Source organism: Loxodonta africana, chromosome 6 (genome assembly GCF_030014295.1).
Source record: "Loxodonta africana isolate mLoxAfr1 chromosome 6, mLoxAfr1.hap2, whole genome shotgun sequence".
In the NCBI taxonomy this organism is placed as follows: Eukaryota; Metazoa; Chordata; class Mammalia; order Proboscidea; family Elephantidae; genus Loxodonta; species Loxodonta africana.
Window position 1 is genome coordinate 9,590,016 of NC_087347.1, and position 25,430 is coordinate 9,615,445.

The 25,430-nt window shown below is 49.0% G+C and overlaps 1 protein-coding gene across 7 annotated transcripts in view; it reads right to left on the reverse strand.

Moving 5' to 3' along the window:
• The window catches only part of INPP5D (inositol polyphosphate-5-phosphatase D), a 137,598-nt gene that overhangs the window by 23,079 nt on the left and 89,089 nt on the right, over positions 1-25,430 (reverse strand). For all 7 annotated transcript variants that reach the window (XM_064286538.1, XM_064286537.1, XM_064286536.1 and 4 more), the window contains 10 exons: positions 20,107-20,213; positions 19,108-19,210; positions 16,137-16,333; positions 15,599-15,716; positions 12,903-12,999; positions 12,270-12,408; positions 9,579-9,687; positions 8,715-8,803; positions 7,896-7,977; positions 1,645-1,734 (listed from right to left, as the gene is read on the reverse strand). In XM_064286538.1, coding sequence (XP_064142608.1) covers positions 1,645-1,734; positions 7,896-7,977; positions 8,715-8,803; positions 9,579-9,687; positions 12,270-12,408; positions 12,903-12,999; positions 15,599-15,716; positions 16,137-16,333; positions 19,108-19,210; positions 20,107-20,213 — 1,131 coding nt within the window. The remainder of the gene's footprint in view (positions 1-1,644; positions 1,735-7,895; positions 7,978-8,714; positions 8,804-9,578; positions 9,688-12,269; positions 12,409-12,902; positions 13,000-15,598; positions 15,717-16,136; positions 16,334-19,107; positions 19,211-20,106; positions 20,214-25,430) is intronic.

The following is a 25,430-nucleotide window of genomic DNA, read 5'->3' on the forward strand; positions in this document are numbered from 1 at the left end:
GCTCCATCTCCAAGTCTATTCAGATCTGAGTTAAGGTAATGAGAGATCACTCTTTCTTCCTCCGGCACAGTTTCCCCATCCCTTACTCTGGGCTCCTTACACTCATTTGTACTCAGTCAACTTGCTCATGATCTGCGTTAATTTAGGTAAAGCTTTTGTAGTTTTGAACACACGTTCTGTCCTTCCATATAAATTCTGAGCCACTGAGAGCAGGGACAAACATTTCCTTCCTTCCTCCCTACCATCCTGCCTTCTTTCTTTTCTTTTTTAAATCCCATGGCACCAAAGTTCTGCTTAGGTAGACATTCAAACAATGTTCAATTCAGGTAATTGGTATTTTTGAGTATCGACCTATGTATGGGAGCCCTGGTGGTGCAGTGGCTAAGCATTGGCTACTAATCAAAAGGTCAGCAGTTTGAATCCACCAGTACTCTTTGGAGACCCTATGGGACAGTTCTACTCTGTCCTTTGCTATGAGTAGGAATTGACTTGACGGCAATGGGTTTGGGTTTGGTTTTACTATGTATGAGTTCCAGTCCCACTGGAGGAAGCCAAACTTGATCCCAAGGACAATCTACCCAGTAACAGAGGGTAAGATGGTATGTTCTACCCATCATGCTACAGGAACTCAGAGAAAGGGGAGATGGTGGAACCTAAAGGCTAGGAAGTTTCCGGAAATGCACAGTGACCAGAACTAGGAGGGACACAGGATGGTAGGTCCAGGCCTGGCTGGAGAGGTGAGATCACACTGCCAGGCTCTTGGACATTCAACTTAGCAGTTGGAGAAGAATGTCCCAAGAGGACAGTGTTCCACTTCACCTATGTCCCTCCTGTCAGAGTGAAGGACACAGAGCGAGACCATCTTCCCACCTATGTTTGGTACCCTACACTCAGCCTTCCTCTGATCACAGAAGAGGGGGTAGGCAGAGGAGGAGGCAACATTGCCCCCATGTTAGCCAGGCCCAGGGCTGGACATGCTACAGAGAATGTTCCAGGCCCCTGCTGGGACAAGCGTGCCCTGGCTGCCAGGAACGGCCTGGATTATTTGAGAAATTACCTGCAAACCTGCATCTTATTTATCAAAATGTTTCCTACAACTCAGTCATCTGCTTCCCATCTTCACGATTTTTACCATTTCCACCTACCGTGCACCCAAACTAATATTTACTTAATGTTTTCTTTAAATAGACTCACTTTTTAAACTTAAATACATGTATTTAAATAAGAATGTATATCACAAAACTAAATGGAAAACCAGTGTTTCCCTTACACAGAAGAAACAAATTTAAAACATACAAAAATAAACGCATTACTTAAAAATGTTCATCCACCTCCCACCCAAAATTGTCTTTGGTGGTACATGTACCATATCCGGGAAAACACGGACTAATTCAATTCTCCAGACTATACGAAAACAGAGGCTCAAAAAGCTGACATATTTGCCACACAGAGCAATTAAGGCCTCTGAATAAAACTTGTGATATGGCTTGGACATGAAGAGGACCAGACTGACGGACTGTGGACTTGCCCTGAAGGATGAGACTTCATCTAAGGCAGACAACCAGTTCCTGCAGCCCAAAGTTGAATGCCCGAGGCCTCCTGTCTTTGTGGAGAAGAGGGAAACGGATCCTGCCAACAACTCACCATTCTTGGAGACAAACTGGGAGGTAACCCCTGCCTCAAATGTGGCAAAGACAGGGCTGTGGTCACTCGTCATGATGTCGCTGGTACTGCCTGCAGGGGAGGGAAGACATCTCTGAGCTGAGGATGGCAAAGCCATGGAAAAAATAAGTTTACATTTCTAGAACCCTCCAGTGGGGTCAGGGTTTCACACCAGCTATCTTATCAACTGTACAACATGGCTTAAAAGGCCCAGTGAAAGACAATGTGTGACCCTGTCTTCTCATGGGTAGAATGTGCTTGTGTCAGTTTTTCCTAAAGACTTGCAGAAATTTGAATAGATCACGGAGTACGAACCATGGGGAATTTTCTGGTCTAATCACTTTATTTGACTGATGAGAGCCCAAGGCCCAGAGTGCGAAGGAGACTTAAGGTCACTCAGCTCATCAGTGAGAGTTAGGGCACCTTCCCTCACTCCACAAGGCCTCGCAGGGTCAGAAGAGAGTGAGAGTGAGTGTAGACACCTTGGTTAAGGAGCTTGGAGCCCGGAGGAGAAGGGAAGGCAGCAGAGCAGGTCTGGGGGATAAGAGAAGGGCACCATTCTAGAAATCCTGAATTCTTCTGAGATAGCTGCGAGGAGCTTTCTGGCAGGAAACTGGGTATTCAGAGCTGGGGATAAAGATTTGAAGTCATGAAATTAGGTGGAAATTGAATCCAGGAGAATGTGTGGGATCCATGGGAAAGACAGGAAGGATGAGAAGGGATGAGGGCGGGGGATGAAATTCCAGGACACACCAGCCTTTAAAGGAAAAACAGCACAGGAAACGAAGAAAGCTCTAAAACAGAGCTGATATCCTTCTCTAGAAGGCTGTGACAAATCAGCAAGAAAAGGACAAACACCCCACCCTACAGACAACCAAAGGATAGGAGCAGAACATTTACAAAAGAAATACATGAAAAAACGCTCATTGGCTAATGGCCACCAGAAAGCCCAATGGAATATCAATGAGATAGAATGGAGAAGAGACCGAGCCGAGAAGGAAGAGAGACAGGACACTGGTACTGGGAGAGAAGGAGGAAGGGGAGTCTGGGTCCAGTGAACAGATAAGCTAGGAAAAAGGGCAACCCTTCTGGGAGATAGGAGGGAAGGTGGAGAGGGTATCACCCTAAAAAGAGTTTGGAAGAAGGTAGGAAGAAGTCAGGGAGGGTTCAGTGCTATGTGAATCAGGATGAGCGGAGGCAAGGAGTCAGGCTGAGTGGAGGGTACAGGTTTGTGGTACCAATGGAAGAGGCTGTTCTATGTTATGGATTGAATTGTGTCCTCCCAAAATATATATTGAAATCCTGTCCCCTATACCTCTAACTCCACCACTCATCTGTCAGTTTGTCGTACTGTGGTGGCTTGCATATTCTTGTGATGTTGGAAGCTATGCCACTGGTATTTCAAATCCAGCAGGGTCACCCATGGTGCATAGGTTTCAGCAGAGCTTCCAGACTAAGACAGACTAGGAAGAAAGACCTGGCAGCCTACTTCTGGAAAAACTGGCCAGTGAAAACCCTGTGAATAGCAGCAGAAGATTGTCTGATATGGTGCCAGAAGACGAGCCCCTCAGATTGGAAGGCACTCAGAATATGACTGGGGGGAAGCTACCGCCTCAAAGTAGGGTCGACCTATGACGTGGATGCAGTCGAGATTTTGGGACCTTCGTTTGTTGGTGTGGCATGATTCAAAATGAGAAGAAACAGCTGCAGACATCCATTATTAATCAAAACATGGAATGTTCGAAGTATGAATCTGGGAAAATTGGAAGTTGTCAGAAATGAAGTGGAATGCATAAAAATCCACATCCCAGGCATTAGTGAGCTGAAGTAGACTGCTATTGGCCATTTTGAATCGGACAATCACATGGTCTACTATGCCAGGAATAACAAGTTGAAGAGGAATGTGTATTGCATTTATTGGCAAAAAGAACATTTCAAGATCTATTCTGAAGTACAATGCTGTCAGTGATAAGATAATATCCATACGCCTACAAGGAAGACCAGTTAATACAACTACTATTCAAATTTATTCACCAACCACTAATGCCAAAGATGAAGAAATTGGAGATTTCTACCAACTTCTGCAGTCTGAAATTGATCAAACATGCAAACAGGATGCATTGATAATAACTGGTGAATGGAATGCAAAAGTTGGAAACAAAGGAAAAGGATCAGCAGTTGGAAAATACGGCCTTGGTGATAGAAACGATGCCAGAGATCGCATGATAGAATTTTGCGAGACCAATGACTTATCCATTGCAAATACCTTTTTTTAACAACATAAATGACAACTATACATGTGGATCTTGCCAGATGGAATAAACAGGAATCAAACTGACTACCTCTGTGGAAAGAGACGATGGAGAAGCTCATTATCATCAGTCAGAGCAAGGCCAGGGGCCAACAGTGGAAGAGATCATCAATTGCTTAAATGCAAGTTCAAGTTGAAGCTGAAGAAAATTAAAATAAGTCCATGAGAGCTAAAGTATGAACTTGAGTACATCCCACCTGGACTTAGAGACCTTCTCAAGAATAGATTTGACGCATTTGTAACATTAAAGACTGAAGAAGACCAGGCAAGTTGTGGAATGACATTAGGGACATCATGCATGAGGAAAGCAAAGGTCATTAAAAAGAAAGAAAAGAACAAAATGGATGTCAGAAGAGACTCTGAAATTGCTATTGAACATGGAGCAGCTAAAGCGAAAGGAATAGATGATGAAGTAAAAGAGCTGAACGGGAGATTTCAAAGAGTGGCTCAAGAAGACAAAGTAAAGGATTATGATGAGATGTACAAAGATCTGGAGATAGAAAACCAAAAGGGAAGAACGTGCTTGGCGCGTCTCAAGCTGAAAGAACTGAAGAAAAAATTCAAGGCTTGAGTTGCAATATCCAATATTGGATATAGAATATCCAATTCTATAGGGAAAATATTAAACATGCAGGGAGCATCAAAAGAAGATGGAAAGAATACACAAAGTCACTGTATCAAAAGGAATTGGTTAATGTGAGGTAGCATATGATCATGAACCAATGGTATTGAAGGAAGAAGTCCAAAGAATTGGTGGATGTTCAAACATTTCAGGAGGTAGTATATGATCAAGGACCGATGGTACTGAAGGAAGAAGTCCAAGCTGCACTGAAGGCATTGATGAAAAACAAGGCTCCAGGAATTGCCGGAATACCAACTGAGATGCTTCAATAAACGGATGCAACACTGGAAGTACTCACTCGTCTATGCCAAGAAATTTGAAGACAGCTACCTGACCAACCAACTGAAAGGGATCCATATTTGTGCCCATTCCAAAGAAAGATGATCCAACAGAATTCAGAAATTATCTAACAATGTCCTTACTATCACACTAAGTAAAATTTTGCTGAAGATCATTCAAAAACAGTTACAGTAGTACATAGCCAGAGAATTGCCAGAAATTCAAGCCAAATTCAGAAGAGAACGTTGAATGAGGGATATCACTGCTGATATGAGATGAATCCTGGCTGAAAGCAGAGACTACCAGAAAGATGTTTACCTGTGTTTTATTGACTATGCAAAGGCAGTCACTGTGTGGACCATAACAAATTATGGATAACATTGCAGAGAATGGGAATTCCAGAACACTTAATTCCAGAACAATTAACCTGTACATAGACCAAGCAGCAGTTGTTTGAATAGAACAGGTGTGCATCAGGGTTGTATCCTTTCACCATGCTTATTCAACTTACATGCTGAGAAAATAATCTGAGAAGCTAGACTATATGAAGAAGAACATGGCACCAGGCTTGGAGAAAGCCTACTTAACAACCTGAGATACGCAGAGGACACAACTTTTCTTGCTGAAAGTGAAGAAGACTTGAAGCACTCACTGTTGAAGATCGAAGACCACACCCTTCAGTATGGATCATGCCTCAACATAAACAAACAAAAATCCTCACAATTGGGCCAAGAAGCAGCATCGCGATAAACAGAGAAAAGATTAAAGTTGTCAAGGGTTTCATTTTACTTGGATCCACAATCAACAACCACGGAAGCAGCAGTCAAGAAGTCATACAATGTATTGCATTGAGCAAATCTGCTGCCAAAGACATCTTTAAAGTGTTGAAAAGCAAAGATGTCACTTTGAGGACTAGGGTGCACCTGACACAAGCCTTGGTATTTTCAACCACCTCATATGGATGTGAAAGCTGGACAGTGAATAAGGAAGACTGAGGAACTACTCATGCATTTGAATTACGGGGCTGTCCAAGAGTACAGAAAATACCACGGATTGCCAGAAGTAGGAGCACATGTCTTGGAAGAAGTGCAACCAGAATGCTCCTTAGAGGTGAGGATGGCAAGACTTCCTCTCACATACTTTGGACATGTTATCAGTAGGGATCAGTCCCTGGAGAAGGATATCATACTCGGTAAAGTAGAGGGTCAGTGAAAAAGAGAAAGATCCTCAATGAGGTGGATTTACATAGTGGTTGCAACAATGGACTCAAACATAACAATGATTGTGAGGATGGTGCAGGACTCGGCATTGTTTTGTGTTGTGCATGCAGTCACTATGAGTCAAAACTGACTCGATGGCACCTAACAACAACAACAACATACCTGTAAATATGATCCTGTTTGGAAATTGGGTTTTATGTTAATGAGGTCATCCCTGAGTAGGATGGGTTCTAAATCTAATCATTTCTGAGTTTTAAAAGACCAAAATAAACACACATAAGGAAAAGAGAAAGACAGACAATGGAGACAGATACCATCTACAAGGATGGCTGCAGTTACCAGAAACAGAAAGAAGGAAGAGTCACCCCCTAGAGCTAGCTCCATTCTTAATTCAGACTTTAGCCTCCTGAACTGTAAGGAAATAGATTCCTGTTCTTTAAAGCCACCCACTTGTGGTAACTAAGACACAGGGACAAGTTAAAGGGTTGGCAAGTTGCTTTTTAAAAATGTTCTCAGGATATTTTAGACCTTTATTGAACAATAAAGCTGTGCCCTTACGGCCTGGGAGGTGGCCCCAATGGACCCCGGCTCTGAGGGCATGGGGTGGGTTGGAGGGCTCAGCTGTGGGACTGGCCTGGGCTAGTGCTGTCCATCTAGGGCCCACCCGGACCTGTGATTTCATCAGGTGAGATGCATGCTGGGACCCAGGAGAGCAACCTCCATCCCCATTCGGATGCCACTGTCTAGAAATTTGCGATGTTTTAAAAACAGTAACATGATTCTCCGTCAGTAAGGTGTTCCAAGTAATTCCGCTCTGTGAATTTTTAAGGTCCTACTTTGCAAATTATGGGAACTAAGCAGTAGCTTTTAAGAACAAGCCCTCAAGCAATAATGAATACCTTCAGTGCACCTTCAACTTTCAGGGTTAACAATGACTTCTTAACTGTTTTGATACTGTATCTCATAACTATTTATTTTAATATTGCATGTTGTTATGGATTGAATTGTGTCCCCTAAAAATACATGTTGTAAATCCTAACCCTTATAACCTTATAACCTGTGGTCATAATCCTATTTGGGAATGTGTCTTCTTTGTTATGTTCAGAGGTTGTCATTGTAGAGTGAGTCTTAAGCAGATCACCTCTGAGATATAAAAAGAGCAGATTAGGACAGAGGAGAAAGCAGAGATGGGGGAAGGTAGATGGCACGCCACATGGAGATCACCAAGGAACCAAGGAATAGAAGCTGAAGAGCTGAAAGAGAGAGAAAGCCTTCCCCTAGAGCTGGCACCCTGAATTCAGACTTCTAGCCTCCTGAGCTGTGAGAAAGTAAGTTTCTGGCTGTTAAAAAGCCACCCACTTGTGGTATTTCTGTTATAGCAGCACTATTACTAAGACACACATTATGCCTTCTTCATCACTTTCACTTCACCACCCCAAACCCATGTGTCTGCTTACGTGTTAGGCTGAACCATATGAACTTGCCAACGTTTCATCATGTTTGACCTACAGAAAGAGCACTTTCATGTTTCAAGCCTTATATGTTCTTTTCAAAAGAAACGAAATGGGATTTCTTTAGAAAATGTCCCCCTAGCCAGGGGATATTAATTATGCTGCAGCCTCGGTGATGGGTGTGGGGCATCAACTCCTCGGGTGATGGCTAGGGTGGCCGTGAGCGCACCCATCTTACAGACGGGCAGATGGCAGCTCTGAGTTGTGAGCCCTTCAGGTGATGGTGGTCAGCCCTCCCAGCTTGATGCAATCGTCCAGACCTGGTCTGTCTCTCCCTAGGTTCTACTCACCATAGGACTGACACACCACATGGACCAGTGGGTACGACTTCCAGAGGACCCGGTCACACCAGGATGGCAAGTTGTACTTCATCTGCAAGTCAGAGAGACAGGCGTTGCCCAATGCCTGCTACTTCTTTTGTTTTAGACCAGTCAAAGGAAAGATTGACCAGCGGCCTCTGCGATCTTTGAACTAATTCATCTGCTGTTGGTTCCTTATAGAGTTTCCCCACGCTGTTGCTGCTGTTGTGTGCTGTCGAGTCAATTCTGACTCATGGTGGCCCTATAGGACAGAGTAGAACTGCCCCATACAGTTTTCTAGGCTGTGATTTTTACAGGAGCAGATCGCCGGGTCTTTTCTCCCACGGAGCTGCTGGTAGGTTGGAACCACAACCTTTCGGTTAGCAGCTGAGTGCTTAACCATCGTGCCAACAGGGCTCCTTGGAAATTCCACATAGAAGGCTTTACACCCTTTCACTTGGGTCAGGTCCCCACCGACTCTACACCACGCCCCGCACTTTCAGGAGTCCTGGACTCCGCTTCAGAGATGAGATCAGCTCCTCTGGCCTGGCACCCTCACTCATTCTCCTCACGACTTCAGAATCTCTGGTACCTTCACCCCCTCTTTCTTTCTGACTCAGACAGACCCCTCTACCTGTACCCTGTGACAGTTTTTACTCTGCTGCACAAATCAACGTGCGATTTCTAACTATTATTATTACTGTTTTGCCATGTGGGTAAGGCTGCTCTTCCCTTTCTACCCACCCTCATGGGAACAGGGAGGAGGGGCGGGGATGAGGGCAGGGGCGATGCCTAGGAAACAGGACTCACCCCAGTTGCTTTCTGCTTAGTGTAGGCGTATCTGTCCCGAGTCAGTCTTTCAAAACGGTAGGTCGGTGCGAATGTGATCTCTTCCTCCTCTGAAACAGAGAGACTTTGGTTTCGGTTTTGTCTCCCATTATGGATTGAGCTGTGTCCCCCCAAACTATGTCCTGGAATTCTAACCCCTGTATCTGTCGATGTAATCCCATTTGGGAACAGGGTTTTCTTTGCCGTGTTAATGAGGCTGTATCAGTGTAGAAAACCAAACAAAAACCAAACCTGTTGGCTTCCAGTCCGTTCCGACTCACAGCGACCCTACAGGCCAGAGCAGAACTGCCCCATAGAGTTTCCAAGGAGCGCCTGGTGGATCTGGACTGCCGGCCTTTCAGTTAGCGGCCGTAGCGCCTGACCACTATGCCACCAGGGTTTCCTATCAGTGTCGAGTATGTCTTAAACCTAACAATTTTTGAGATACAAAAAGAGCAGATAAAATACAGAGAGAAGTGAGGACAAACGGGAGAAAGACAGATGCCACTTGGAGATCTCCAAGGAATGCCCAGAATGATAAAGAAGCTGAGACAAGGACCTGCCCCTGGAGCAGGCAGAGAGAGCCTTCCCCTAGGGCTGGCGCCTGGAATTTGGACTTCTAGCCTCCTGAACCGTGAGAGAATAAATTTCTGTTGTTCAAAAAGCCGCCTGCTTGTGGTATTTCCGTTACACAGCACTGAGAGAGTAAGACATCTCCCCATGTATCGTGTCTGACCAAGCTTCCCTCTTCTCCAGGCATAATCCTTCCCCTGGTGAGGATGTCGGGGGACGGGGAGACCTGACGGTGGCTGGCGGGGCCCAAGGGAAGAGGTCTGCTGTGCTCACCAAAGTGCAGGAAAACCTTCTGCTCTTTTCTCTCCAGGAGCAGCTGGTCGTGGGCCAGGAGGTCTGCATACTGCTGCTGCTTGATTTTCTGGATGATGGTGTCTGCCTCCTGGAGACAAGACAGGCCCAGGCCACTGGTAAGGCACCCTTTTCTCACTGACATAACAATGAGCCATCGCCATCTGCCTGCTGGGCTACACTGGGCCCTGGAGTCCCAGATCTTGGAGTCCCTGACCCTGGAGTCCCAGATCTTGGAGTCCCAGACCCTGGAGTTCCTGACCCTGGAGTCCCTGAGACCTTGGAGTCCCTGAGACCCTGGAGTCCCTGAGATCCTGGAGTCCCTGAGATCCTGGAGTCCCTGACCCTGGAGTCCCTGAGACCTTGGAGTCCCTGAGATCCTGGAGTCCCTGATCCTGGAGTCCCTGAGACCCTGGAGTCCCTGACCCTGGAGTCCCTGAGATCCTGGAGTCCCTGACCCTGGAGTCCCTGAGACCCTGGAGTCCCTGAGACCCTGGAGTCCCTGACCCCGGAGTCCCTGAGATTCTGGAGTCCCTGACCCTGGAGTCCCTGAGATCCTGGAGTCCCTGAGACCCTGGAGTCCCTGAGACCCTGGAGTCCCTAACCCTGGAGTCCCTGACCCTGAAGTCCCTGAGACCCTGGAGTCCCTGAAACCCTGGAGTCCCTGACCCTGGAGTCCCTGAGACCCTGGAGTCCCTAACCCTGGAGTCCCTGACCCTGAAGTCCCTGAGACCCTGGAGTCCCTGAAACCCTGGAGTCCCTGACCCTGGAGTCCCTGAGACCCTGGAGTCCCTGACCCTGGAGTCCCTGAGACCCTGGAGTCCCTGAGACCCTGAAGTCCCTAACCCTAGAGTCCCTGACCCTGGAGTCCCTGACCCTGGAGTCCCTGACCCTGGAGTCCCAGATCCTGGATTCCCAGGGGTTGCTAGGCTGGTATCGCTTCTTAGCATTCAACTGTTTATTAGGAAAACCTGGCAGGAGTGGTGAGTGAACAATCACTCTGATAACATAAATTCTGGGCTATTCCAGGTTTGCATATGGACTTTCTACATTTGCATTTGGTTGTTTAAAATTTTTTATTTATTTTGTTATAGTCGGTAAAACATACACCAATTCAACCAATATTATATGTACAGCTCAGTGACATTGATTACATTCTTTGAGTTGGGCAACCATTCTCACCCTCCTTTTCCTGGTTGTTCCTCCCCCACTGACATAAACTCTCTGTCCCCTAAGATTCCTATCTAGTCTTTCGAGTAGTTGTCAATTTGATTCCATATAGGTCTTAAAAGAGCATAATGCTCAAGGTAGACTTTTTTTGTTTTTTTTACGAGTTAAGCTAAACTATTGTCTGATTTTAAGAAAACTTCAGGGGATATTTTTGGTAAAGGTTTAAAGATTATCTCAGGGCAATAGTTTTGGGGGTTCGTTCAGCCTCCATGGCTCTAGAATGCATGTTGATTTTTAGTATTATTTTTGTCAACACTTCATTAGACAGGCCTCGCCATCTCTGAGGGAATGGACACAGCCTGCTGTAAACCCAGGAGAAAATGGGAAACCCTGGCCCTAAATCTGTGGCCATCTGGGCCCCTGTTAAGGATTGAATTGTATCCCCAAAAATGTGTGTCAGCTTGGCTAGGCCATGATTCCCAGTATCGTGTGATTGCCCACTATTTTGTCATCTGATGTGATTTTCCTATGTATTGTAAATCCCACCCCTATGGTGTTAATGAGGTGGGATTAGCAGAAATTATGTTAATAAGGCAGGACTCAACCTTTAAGATTACGTTGTGTCTTAAGTCAATCTCTTCTGAGATATAAAAGAGAGAAGTGAGCATAGAGACATAGGGAACCTCATACCACCAAGAAATAAGAGCCAGCAGAACAGTGCGTCTTTGTGCTGAGAAGCTCCTAGATCAAGGAAAGATTGATGACAAGGACCTTCCCCCAGAGCTGACAGAGGGAGAAAAAGCCTTCCTCTGGAGCTGGTGACCTGAATTTGGACTTCTAGCCTCCTAGACTGTGAGAGAATAAATTTGTTTGTTAATGCCATCCGCTTGTGGTATTTCTGTTATGGCAGCACTAGGTGACTAAGACAGCAGGCATCATTTTGCTTGGGTGACAACTTTGCCTGTCCCATGCGCCATCTTTCAGGAGCACCAAAGAACCAAGCTCTGGTTCCAGCTGTGTCCTCTGGTACATGCCTGCCCACTCCCCCTTCTGAGGGAGCAAGGCTGTGTTCTGTGCCAAGCGGTCCACTGACCACTGCTGACTGGACAGTGGGTGGACATCCCACTCAAGGAATGGCTTCCTTAGGCTGAAGAGTGACCTACAATTTGGCGAGATAAGATGAACTGACTCCTCAGATGCCTTTCTTGGGGGATTTGGGACCACCAAGCTGAGGGGCTATTGCCAGCTAGCTGGATACCCAGAATGCAGAGTGATGGTGAGGAGGGGGGTGGGCATGACAGTTATGTGGGAACTAGCCGGGAGCAGAAGGAGCTGGAAAGAAAAGCTGAGGCTCCGTAACTGGAGAAGCATCGAGTCCCTGAGATGGGGAGGAGCTGCCTTGGCCCAGCTCAGCCCAATCCGCCTCACAATGACCTTCCACTCGGAGCTAACTCAAGGAAGCCCTGTCCTGTGGAACCACAGCCCCACTGAGCAGCTCCTTACCGAGACGGGCAGCTCCAAGCGGTAGTTGAGATCCCCAAGCCAGAAGAGGTGGGTGAAACGGTGAGTGATATTAAAGGGGCTCAGTTTCTTGTCTCCCAGGGCCAGAAACCGGAGAATGTTCATATAGTTTTGGTTTCGTCTATTTAAACAAAAAAGCAGTCATTTAGCATGGTGTCATCGGTTCCCCACTTTGCCACTGGTGGGTCTCAAAGAGGGTGTGGAATCAAGACCGAACACCCCAGCCTCTGCTGCAGAGGGCAGAGCCTGGGAGCACAGCGTGATCCCCTTAGCCGGTAAGCAAACAGTGAACACTCTAGATGGCTGTCTTCACAACCCGGCCACCGACAGGCAAAATGGGCTTTGATCTGTAAGGATGCCCCAGACAGGGATTTTCCCTTTTGAAATGGAGTGGCATTTAGGTCTCTTGGGTTAATGAGATGAGGAAATGGCTTTTCTGTCCTCCAGATGAGGCTCATCCACGTGTGGAGGTCATGCCTGGGCTGCAGCTGCCTTTAATGAGACCACTCAGAGCCCCCCGAGGGTCCCAGCAGAGGGCTGTGTGGACTACTACGGTGCACAGATGTGTGTGTATGTGTGTTCCAAATACAGGCTCCCCAGCAGACGACTAGTTACCTGAGTTTCTTTTCGCTTCCTGAAGTCAAGTGGCTGTTAACGAATCCCAAGGAGGTGCCATTGAACATGAAGGACACCCCCACGGCTCCCTTGTTGCCTGTGGGGAGAGGGAGAAAGAAAAAGTCAAGATATCAAACAGCTTAAACATGTCAAAACAACAACAAAAAAACCACACCAATTTCCGTCGAGTCAATTCTAACTCCTGGCAACACCACATGCGTCAGAGTAAAACTGTCCACCACAAAGTTCTCGATGGCTGATTTTTTTTTAGCAGCCGAGCGCATTCATCATTTGCACCACTCAGGGACTCCAAACGGTGGGAAAATCAAGGTAAAGAAACGCTACTAGTAAAGACTGAGAGAAACAGTGAGGGAAAGAGGAGAAAAGAAAACAGATTCTTTTGGGGTGGGGGTCCATGGATGACCTGGATTGAGGAGAAAACACAGAATGCATTGCTGCTCCTCCCCCGGAAAACGTTTGAGGGAGCTCAGGCACTGGCCCGGCTCACTTGGGCAGGAATCAGGTGTGGGGTGAGAGTGAACGAACTTTGGGGTTCTTGGTGGGGTGGAAGGAGGAGGCTGCTGGTGTAATATCTTCTTGGCATCTCCTTCTAAGAGGGACCCTCGGCTCCCCCTGTGCCTGGCAGAGCAGGGACAATTGCAATCAGAACAAGAGCTGAAAGCAGCCAGAAGGTCAAGAGGAAGATCTGGAAGGAGGCTCACCCCTGGACTGCTGCCCTGTGCCCTGCTCAGAGAGGCCTCTCAGGTAGCACCTGGCCCCTCTCTGCCCCTCCCACTACACATTCCTTTGCTGGCCTGGGTTTCTCTTGGAAACCATCTTGTTTCTGACTGCTCAGGTGCTGTCTGTGGGGTCCATGGGAGCAGGGCCCCTGTCACCAGCACAGCACGGTTCCTGACTCACAGTGGCTTCCTCATGGTAAAAGAGGACTGGGCAGAGCTGAGGGGAGGGCTGGTGAGGAGGTGCCTTGTGTTTTGCCCCCCAGGGGGCTGAGCATGTTAAACACCGTTCGGAAGAGGCCGCTGGAGGGTGTTGGAAACCCAGGCAAGATGGGAAACGGACTAGAAGGAGGTTCCTGGGCAGCAGAAGGGTGTGGGCTTCAGGACAGGGCCTCCTGGTGCCTCCACGGAGTCAGGAAGGAAGGAGGGAAAAGGGGGTGTGGATGCGGCAGTTTGTGGTTTGAGGGCAGAAAAGCTGAGAGAGCGTTTCACACTCCACTGCAGCACTTGTATTTCCTGTTACCTCAGAGACTCTGCATGGGCCTGGCTCCTGCCTGCCACCAGAGCTCGCAGTCACCCTCAGCCCCGCCCCCCGCCTGCTGCCACACGCTCACACACAGGGACTCAAACACACACTCACACACACTCACACGCATGGACTCACACACAGGGACTCACACACACAGGGACTCACACTCACAGAGGGACTCACACACTAACACACGTGGACTCACACACACAGGGACTCAAACACACTCACACACGCATGGACTCACACACACAGGGACTCACACTCACACGCAGGGACCCCCACACACACTCACACACAGAGACTCACACCCGCTTGTGATAGACTCACATTTATGCCTCACACACTCACAGATACTCACTCACAGATGTGGGCCGACACACAGTCACACATGGACTCACACACATACTCACACACACTCATACATATGGACTCACACACATTCACACACACTTGTACACATGGACTCACACGGACTCGCACTCACAGACTTACATCCACACATGGACTCACATCCATGCACATGGACTCACACCCACGCACATGGACTCATACACCCACACACATGGACTCATACACACATACACATGGACTCACACACACACAGGGACTCACACACATGGACTCATACACACATACACAGGGACTTACACACATACATGGACTCACACAGGCACCTGCACATAATTGACTCACACTCATGCCTCACACACACAGATGCTCACACACACTCACACGTATGAACTCACACACACACGGACTCACACACACAGATGCTCACATACACACTCACACATGGACTCACACATACACAGGGACTCACACACACACTCACATACACACTAACACACATGCATTCACACACGCACCTGCACATAATTGACTCACACTTATGCCTCACACACACAGATGCTCACACACACACTCACACGCATGAACTCACACACAGACTCACACACACAGATGCTTGCTCACATACACACTCACACACATGGACTCACACAGGCACCCACACATAATTGACTCACACTCATGCCTCCCACACACAGATGCTCACACACACACTCACACACATGGACTCACACATACACAGGGACTCACACACAGGGACTCACGCACCCAGTCACATACACACTAACACACATGGACTCACACACACACCTGCACATAATTGACTCACTCATGCCTCACACACACTCATACACACGGACTCACACACATGGACTTGCACGGCAGAGTTTGAGAAGCGCTGGCACAGCCCCCAGGAGAGGTCAGGCTGGGAGACCAACATGCCAATTTGCCCAAGACTGCGGGGCTCCAGGTGGTGAGACTGTTGATGTTTAAAACCGGGAGCCCTGGTTTGCCCAGGACGAGCGGGTCGCCGTAGTTCGGGCACATGCGTGCTACGGGAGACCCACAGTCCCGCTCACCCAGCGTGTTGGCGATGCCCGTCTTGACGTTGTCGGTGCAGATGTGGCTGAAGCGGTTCTCATGCTCCGGCTTGGCCAGCACCACGATACGGATGTTCCACAGGGTGTGGATGGCCATCTGGGGGGGGACAGCATGTGACACTGGGGCCCTGTGGCCGTGTGCTGTGAGCCCAGAAGGCGGCGGTCCACACCCACCCTAACCCCCCAGGGGTGGGGCACCCCAAACTTCGGGGGGCTCCTGACAGTGCCCTACAGGTGAGAGACAAGCAGAGGGACCAAGACGTGACAGTGTTTCGGTGAAATAAAGATTTCCTCCTACAAGGAGGAACCCAGTGACTGCCAGCAACCTCCCAGGGACCCTACCAATCTTGGAGCACAACCCCTGGGTGCATCTCTCTGGCCCTGGAAAGTGAGGGGACACATGGGAACCAGACAGCTTTGGAGGCTGGCAGCTACAGGCATGCCTGTGCCTGGGATGCCCCTGCTGAGCCCTGTCCTGTTCCCCGAGACTCCCACCTGGGGCGGCCAGGAGCCTCACCGTTTTAAAGGTCATGCTGGTGATCTCCTGCAGGGAGTGTTTGAGGATCTCCAGCCACTCTTTTTCTCCCAGGGGGTCCTCCTGGGTGCCGATCACATAGATGTCGTGGGGGATATAGTCTGCTGAGTCGTCCCGCGTCTTTCCCTGCCCCTTGGAGAGAAACCAGGACGTGATCTTCTTGGGAGGGGGGGCGTTACCTTCAACAGCAAAACCCAACACCAAGTGAGTCAAAGGCACAGTCAACAACATCAGGAGAATTACAAACAGAGTGTGGGAGAGGCATGGGGGCTGTTGTTAGTTGCCCTTAAGTTGAATCCGATTCGTGGTGGGCCCATGTGTGCAGAGGAGAACTGCTCCATAGGGTTTTCAAGGCTGTGACCTTTTGGAAGCAGAGCGCCAGGCGTGTCTTCTGAGGAGCTTTTGCTTGGGTTCGAACCTCCAACCTAGACCACACCAAATCATTCAGGCAGCCAGACTAGGTACCACTATCTCCCAGGATGTTGGGCAGGGTTGAATTCAGTGAAGTTTCTTTTTGAAGATAATCGAAACAGGTGGAGATTCCCTAGGGCAACGAATTATTTGAACAATATTCTAACACTGCCTGGGGCTCTGGGGCTAATGGTAGAAATTGAGACACACTTCTGGCCCTCAAGGAATTTACATTCTACTGGAGAGACAGCCAAGTAAGCTAAGTGTAGGACTAAGGCTTCTAACCAGTTGCCGCTGTGGTTAGCTGCCATCGACTCGGCCCCCAACGCATGCACAATGGAACGAAGCTACTGCCCGGTCCTCCGCCATCCCCACAATCAGTTGCGAATTGGATTGTTGTGATTCACAGGGTTTTCATGGTTGATTTTTGGAATTAAATCACCAGGCCTTTCTTCGTAGTCTGTTTTAGCCTGGAAGCTCTGCTGAAACCTGTTCAGCCTCATAGCAACATGCAAACCTCCGCTGACAGGCAGCAGTGGCTGCATATGAGGTGCATTGGGTGGGAGTCAAACCTGGGTCTTCCGCATGGAAGGTGAGAATTCTCCCGTGGCATCACCCCTGCCCCCGACCCATTGACGGGAGTCAGCAAAGCTGAGAACCAAAAGATGTGAGAGGTTAGCCTGAGAACAGAGTCCCTGTGTTGCAGACAGTTAAGGACTGGGCTGCTAACTGAAACGCTGGAGGTTCAAGGCCACCCCGAGGCACCTCAGAAGAAAGCCCTAGAGATCTGCTTCCTAAAAGTCAGCCAATGAAACCCCATGGAGCACAGCTCTACTGTGACACACGTGGGGCCGCCATGAGTCAGAGTCGACTCGACGGCACCTGGTGGAGGCAGGCGGCCTAAGAAATAAGAAGAGCATGGAAACCCCACTCCATTTCCATGTGGAAAAATGAGTTGAAACAGCTCATTTGATGAATGATGACAGGTCTTTTTCTCCTTGTAATACCCATGAAAGGTGAGTAAACTTTTTTTTTTTTCCCCAAAGAGGTAACCTTGGCTCCTGAGTGCCGAGAAGCCAAGAATGTAAGTTAACTTGACCACCGCTGTATCCCGCACTCCCGGACAACCCCCAGAGCCCTCTGTGGCACAGCGCCAGCCAGGTCCATCCCCACCATCTTCTGTGTGAAGGGCGCCCCCTGCAGTTGGGCAATGGGACCACAGGCACTCTGCCCAGCCAGGTAGAAGCTCTCCCTGCTCACAGAGGACCAAGCAGAAAGGGGCCACATGCCCTGTGCATGGACCCCCAAGGCGGGAGGGGAAGAAGTCACGCGGCCAATAAGAAGCATTAAAAAGGGCAGAAGAGGGCACAGAACCCCCCGGGACACCAGCCAGGGTGTGATGGGCTTCGACTGGTAAAGGTAGGAGTGGGGGAGGCAGGGGGTAGGAGGATGAGCTGGCGGGATCAGGAGCCACCAGGAGATGCTGAGACCCAGGAGCGGCTCCCAGCCGACCTCCACTCAGGGCTGGCCAGGGCTGGGTTTCATTTCCAGATCACCCCCACCCCTCTGTGAAGGGCCGATGCCCATCCCCTCTCCCCAGACAAGGCCAGCCAAGGCAACTACCTGCCCTGATGGGGAAGGGGGGCTGACTCTGCTCAAGACAAAGGGGAGGTGAGACTGGGAGGGCTGCTGGACAGGTTACAGGATGCCCAGGTTAATTTGAACTTCAGATAAACAACGGGGAATGAAGTATATCGCATGTATTATCTGCTTATCTGAAATCCACGCTTAACTGGACATCTGGTGTGCACACCTGCACGTATGTGTTTATTTCTAGTTGAAGACTTACACTAAAAAATCATTTGTCGTTTATAAGAAATTCAAATTTAATGGAGGGGGGGCTGTATTTATTTACTTATAAGAGAATCTTTATACCTGAAAATTATTTGTTTATCTGAAACTCAAATTTAACTGTCTGTCTGCCTGTCTACTATCTTCTATTGCTAAATCCGGCAACCCTACTCAGAGGTGGGTTTTTTTTTTCCCTAGAGGGTGTGTGTGATCGGCCTTGGCAAGTTGCCTTGCCCGAGGCTGGCAAAACACCCAAGAACCTCTTCACCTAGGTATTTGGACACTTTACCTAGAACTTTCCAATTTAGACCGAACTTGGGCTGCTCTGGAAACACTGGTGACACAGTGGTTAAGACCTACGGCTACTAACCAAAAGGTTGGCAGTTCAAATGCCCCAGGCGCTCCTTGGAATCCCTGTGGGGCAATTCTGCTCAGTTCTATAGGGTTGCTATGAGTCAGAATCAACTTGACGGCAGTGGGTTTGGTTTGGTTTTGGTTCGGACTGCTCTTGGGGTGTGAGCATCCCAGAGCTCATTTCTCTTACCCACTGCCTCAGGTAAAGGGTGCAATTATTTAGAGATGGGCTGGGGACTTGGGGGGGGGGGCAGTCGTTGACCCCTGTTGAAGATGCCTGAGGGGAACGTGGAGCCAAGGAGGCAGGCTGGAAGGGTGGAGGTATAGGTGGACGTACCCATGTTCCAGGTGCCGATGAAAATGGTGATCATGTCGGGCTCGGGCTGCTCCGAGTGCTTGTTCTTCATCTGCTGGAGAAGCTGGCAGAAGCCTTCTCTCTTCTGGGGACGGAAGGGCAGACAGACTCAGGAAGGCCTCCGCCCCCTCACCTTACCCTTTCCACAGACTCGGTCGGCATCAGGGAAACCGAGAGGTGGGTCTATCGGCACAGACTTCGAGGTGAGCCCTCTGGAAACACGCGCCTAGAGTCTTAAGAAACTGCCTTCTCTTTGAGCCATAAGCCAAGTAAGGCCACCAGGATGGGTTTCAGCCCCTAGTTTGATTGTCAGAGACCCTGCCTTTGGCTGCGGAGAGCCCCTGGGTCCTAAGGGTTTTTCCTGTGGCCGGTACCACCTCCTGCTGCAGGAGCCAGCGCTGGCAGGGGCCTCTCACTCCTGCAGGGTGGGGCAGAGGACAGAAACGGAAGTCTGTGGGACACAGCCCTGTGAGGGTTCAGACTGAAATCCAGGGGTGGCCCAGAGGGTCTTATGGCCCATCCCAGAGAAGCAAACAAACAAAAAAACCAAACCCATTCTGACTCATGGTGACCCCATGTGACAGAATAGAACTGCCCTGTAGGGTTTTCTTGGCTATAATCTTTATGGAAGATCACCAGGCCTTTCTTCCGAGGTGCCGCTGGGTGGGTTCAAACCACCAACCTTTAGGTGAGTAGTTGCATGCACACCGTTTGCACCAATCAGGTTGGGGCTGGGAGAGGTTCAGGTGATAGGGACGTGCCCTCTCTGCTGGAGGCAGCACACAGCACACAGACCCTGGAGTCACAGAGCTGTGACCGCTCAATCGCCACTGGCCCCTCTGAGCTCAGCTCTCCAGTGTGCGCAGTGGGGTGTTGTGAGAGCCCAGAGAGCTAGCGGAGCTCACCCCCAGCACAGGGTGAGGTTCGAACACGTGTCCCCTGCTCCCCTCTCTGCCGTCTGAGAAGTTCGCTCCCACTTACCTTAGAGTCAGCAAACACGTATTCCTTCCGCACGGTCTTCTCCTTCTCTGTTTCCACCACAATCACCAGCTTGTTAAGAAACTTCTGAGACTTGACGAGCTGCAGGACTTAAGAGAAACAGAAGTTCATCTGTTCACTCATTCAACCAATATGTGCAGGGTTCCCATTGTGTCCTGGGCCCCGACCACCAACTCCCCCGATTTTCCTGCGCCCAGGCTGAGCACGGAATTCAGGTCTGGTCTCCTGTGCCCCTCTGCTCCTGACTGCTCTTCCCTGGAGGGGCTGAGCTTGGTGGATGCCATGATACTGCTGAAACAGGCAAGAGGGGGCCTGACCAGAGCAGAGCCAGTGTGTCTGACTGTCTGGCCTCCCTCCCTCCCTCCCTTCCTTTCTCCATCCATCCCTTCCTTCTTCCTCTCTCTTCCTCCCTCCCTAATCATGGATTGAATTGTGTCCCTCCCCTCCCCCCAACATATGTGTCAACTTGGCTAGGCCAGGATTCCCAGTATTGTATGATTGTCCACCATTTTGTCATCTGATGTGATTTTCCTGTGTGTTGTAAATTCTACCTCTCTGATGTTAAAGAGACAGGATTAGAGGCAGTTATGTTAATGAGGCAGAACTCAATCTACAAGATTAGATTCTGTCTTAAGTCACTCTCTTTTGAGATATAAAAGACAGCAGCAAGCAGAGAGACACAGGGACCTCATACCACCAAGAAAGTAGTGCCAGGAGCAGAGCGTGTCCTTTGGACCTGGGATCCCTGTGCTGAGAAGCTCCTAGTTCAGGGGAAGATTGATGATGAGGACCTTCCTCCAGAGCTGACAGAGAGGGAAAGCCTTCCCCTGGAACTGGGTGCCCTGAATTTGGGCTTCTAGCTTACTAGACTGACAGAATAAAATTCTCTTTGTGGAAGCTATCCACTTGTGGTATTTCAGTTACAGCAGCACTAGATAACTAAGACACTCCCTCTCTCCCTTCTTTCTCTCTCTTCCTCCTTTCCATCATCCATCCATCCATCCATCCATCCATCCATCCATCCATCCATCCACCCACCCACCCACCCACCCACCCGTCCATCCATCCATCCATCCATCCATCCATCCATCCATCCATCCATCCATCCATCCATCCACCCACCCACCTACCCACCCATCCATCCATCCCTTCCCTCTTCCCTCCCTTCTTTCTTCCTCTCTCTTCTCCCCTCCCTCCCTCCCTCCTCTTCCTTCCCTCGTTTTGCTCTTAACGTATATGTAAATTTAATTGAAAAAATTTAACTTTTTATCAACAATTTAAAGTCAAATAGTTCTGGAGCGTTTCACCCCTCAGGCTAAATAATCTTGTCCCCATTTCCTCATTTTTTAAAAAAACATTTCTCAAGAGGGAGAGAAGGAGATGAGGGGCTACATAAATGGGAATTACACACATACACACAAAAGTCAAGTAGTTCTACGAGACTTTTACAAACAACATGACCCCCAGTCCCTCCTATGTCCCGCGCCCTAGAGGCAACCACCTTCAACTCTCTTAATGGCGTCTTGGGGAGTTTGACTCCATGCCTCTAGGTAACAGGCTTACATGGCTGCTTCCTGACGTTCCTGTTTCAGAGCCCTCCTATTACATGTTGAACCCCATTGCCGTAGAGTCGATTCCGACTCATCAGGAGCCCTGGTGGTGCAGTGGTTAAGAGCTCGGCTGCTAACCAAAAGGTTGGCAGTTTGAATCCACCAGCCACTCCTTGGAAGCCCTGTGGTGCAGTTCTACTCTGTCCTATAGGGTTGCTATGAGTTGGAATTGACTGGACGGCAACAGGTTTGATTTTGGGCTTATTACATATTGACGTCACACCGTGGACAGTGAGGGTTTAGCTCTCTTTCATTCATGCTTTTCTGGTTTGTGTATTTGTGCACATGTTTATTTCCTCCTTGGCCCTCACTACTTGGAACCTCCCTGAGAGCTAGTGCAGCACCTGGCTCGCTACCCATGGCGTTGCCAGTGCCCAGCACATAGTAGGTGCACAGTGCATGAACACACTATGGTGTCGTCACACAGTGATCCTCTTTTCCTGTGCGCACTACACCAAAGCCTTGAATGCACATGGTGACTGGGACAGGACAAGGAGCGCTGATGGCTGCAACCCAAGACATCTTCCAGGCCAGTGACACTTAATAATAATAATAACCATGTTTGGACACTTAACAATAACCATGAGCCAGGCACTGTGCTAAGGACATGCCTTATCTCACCAACCTCACAACAGCCCCAAGAGGGGCCTCTATGAATCCCCATTTTATGGATGAGCACAAGGAGGCTCCGAGTGGTTAAGTAACAAGGTCACAGTATTGTCAAGTTAATCCAGAGCCCTGCCCCCTGAGCCACACTGCCTGCCTTTCAATGCCGGTTGAAAACTACCTGGACACATGGTCATGTGTTCAGATTCATTCATTCATGCATGCTGCATTAACTCAGCACACATTTACTGATCACTTTGTGCCAAGCACTGTTCAAGGACACCTGGTGGAACAATGGTTAGGCGTTTGGCTGTTAACTGAAAGGCTGGCATTTTGAACCCACCCAGCAACTCCATGGGACAAAGTGTAACCAGTAAATTTCCATTAGAAAAGACGGCCTTAAACCAACCGTAGTCAGATTTGGCCTGGCCCTGCATGTGTAGAAGGGGCAGCTGTGATCATTAGTTGACCACAACGGAGGACGCAGCAATAGTGGAAAAAATCAGAAGGAAAATCTTCACCTGGACCCCTTTCCGAAGCGAGAGGTCCAACAAGAACATCACCTCCTGTTTCCTGGCTGCCATAATTCCTGCAACATCTTCCCTATGTATTCCTTCTAGAATTTTCCCTCCCCAGTACGCCAGCTCGGCTGCCATCTTGTTGCCCAATTTGCCCTGTTTCCCCACCACTCAGGGAGTCAGATCTGAGGAACCTTCTCTCGGCTCCTTGCTCTGCACATTGCAGTAAAGTTACTCTCTCTTTCTCAAAGGCCGGTCTCTAGATTATTGGCAGGTCTGAGCACACCAGACAGAACCCACCTTCTAGGGTTGGGCAACAAAAGGCCTGGCAATCTGCTTTGTAAAGATCACACCCAAGAAAACCCTATGGGGGCAGTTCTACTCTGTCACATGGCTATGAGTCGGAATCGATTCGATGGCACCTAACAACAAGCATTGTTCTAAGCTCTGGGCATTTAGCAGTGAATGAAAAGGACCCTAATCCTTGCCTTCATGAAACCCATATTAATTGTTCATTAGCAATCTCTTAGTATGCACCTACTGAGTACCAGGTCCTGTGGTAGGCCCTGCTACTCTTGGGTGTATGAGATAAAGATCCTGCCCTGTTGGAAGAGAGGGGATTGTGAACACGACTCCACTGTACCAACAGGGAGGACAGAATCCAGGTGGGTGTGGTCCCAGAAGGTCTGGACTGGCAGGCTCTGGGCATCAAGCTTCCCTTCCGAGGGCTCACAGACCAGCCCCATAAAGGTCCATTGAGTTGTGTTCGGTCCTCTGGGCCACGGATCTGCAGCTCGGTTCTTTTGCCCAGCACTGAACTGAGGGCAACTTTCCACCATCCACAATTCCACAAAGGTACAGGTTCAGACCTGTTGGTGCTCTTCAGCCCCAGAAAGTCTCCAGCCCTAACTTTGACACTCAGGGCTCTGCCCATATCTGAGACCCCATGCCTTTCTGCCCGTCCCTCAGGGCCACACTGGGCAGTGTGATTCCTGGCCTCCTGCTCTATTGTCTGCACATGCAGGCCTCTCAGCCCAAGTGCCCTGCCCTCTGGCCTTGTGTGCTTGATGAACTCCTATTCACCCTTCAAAGCCCAGGTCAGTGCTGTCTCTGTGGTGTGATACCTCCCTGTACCCCCACAGCAGACTAATCAATGCTCCCTTGGGCTAAGTGGGCACTGGGCATGTAGACTAACCCCTGCCCAACTGTCAGTTGCAAACTCCTGGAGGAAGGGCTCATGACTTGGTGCTGGCACAAAGAAGATGCTTAAAGAATTAAACTGACAAGAGCCCATCGGCCTATTCACGGTGCTTCTCAGAACCCAGGCCAGAGACTATGAGTTTTTTAGAGGCTCCTCTTGACAATGTCTCAGTCTCAGGTGTCTACTTCCTCCCATCAAAGTTGGGTGCACTCCTTCCCTTGATAGATGAGAAGGAAAGCAGAGTTCTAAGCTGCTCGGTTTCAGTATAGAGCTCTCCTGCTCAGACCATCACTACCTCCTCATTTCTCCAGCCCACTTGGCTCCTACAGAGGGGCCTGTCACACGCCAGTGTCAGGGGCGCGGGGGGCTTTATTTCCTGATCTGCCCCTCACTGCTTTCTGCCTTCCTCACAGCCTCTTTCAGCTTCAAATCTCAGCTTCCTCCCAGCCACTCTGCAAGGAAAACTATAATGATGATGGTGGTGGTGGGAGCCAACTTTATTATGCATCTACTAGACTAAGGTGCACCTGACCCAAGCCATGGTATTTTCAGTCGCATCATATGCATGTGAAAGCTGAACAATGAATATGGAAGACCGAAGAAGAACTGATGCCTTTGAATTGTGGTGTTGGCGAAGAATATTGAATATACCATGGACTGCCAAAAAAATGAACAAATCTGTCTTGGGAGAAGTACAACCAGAAGGCTCCTTAGAAGTAAGGATGACGAGACTGCATCTTACATACTTTGGACAAGCTGTCAGGAGGGATCAGTCCCTGGAGAAGGACATAATGCTTGGCAAAGTACAGGGTCAGCGGAAAGGAGGAAGACCGTAAATGAGGTGGATTGACACAGTGGCTGCAACACTGAGCTCAAGCATAACGATTGTAAGAATAGCGCAGGACCAGGCAGTGTTTTGTCCTGTTGTTCATAGGGTTGCTATGAGTTGGAACCAACTCGATGGCACCTAACAACAACAACAATAGGCAGGACCAGGCAGTGCTTCATTCTGTTGTTCATACAGTCATTATGAGTTGGAACCGACTGGAAGGCACCTAACAACAAGGTGTATATGGCACTTTGCACTTTGAAGTTTACTCATATAAGGTTCAGAATCCACCCCAGAACATTCCATTCGCACAAGTCAGCCTTCCACCATGATAAGAGTCCTCTGTTTCCAAACATCAGGGAAAGCCTCCAACCCAGGGCTTGCACCCTTCTATTCCTGTGCCTGTGACCCTCAGGAAGAAATATGTTTTACATGGTGACCTCATGCACACACATTTGTGTGTGTAAATACAACACAAGTTTGATGAAAAAAAATTCATCTTTACTCCCTACAAAACCGTTTTGATATTCACTACTTTATTC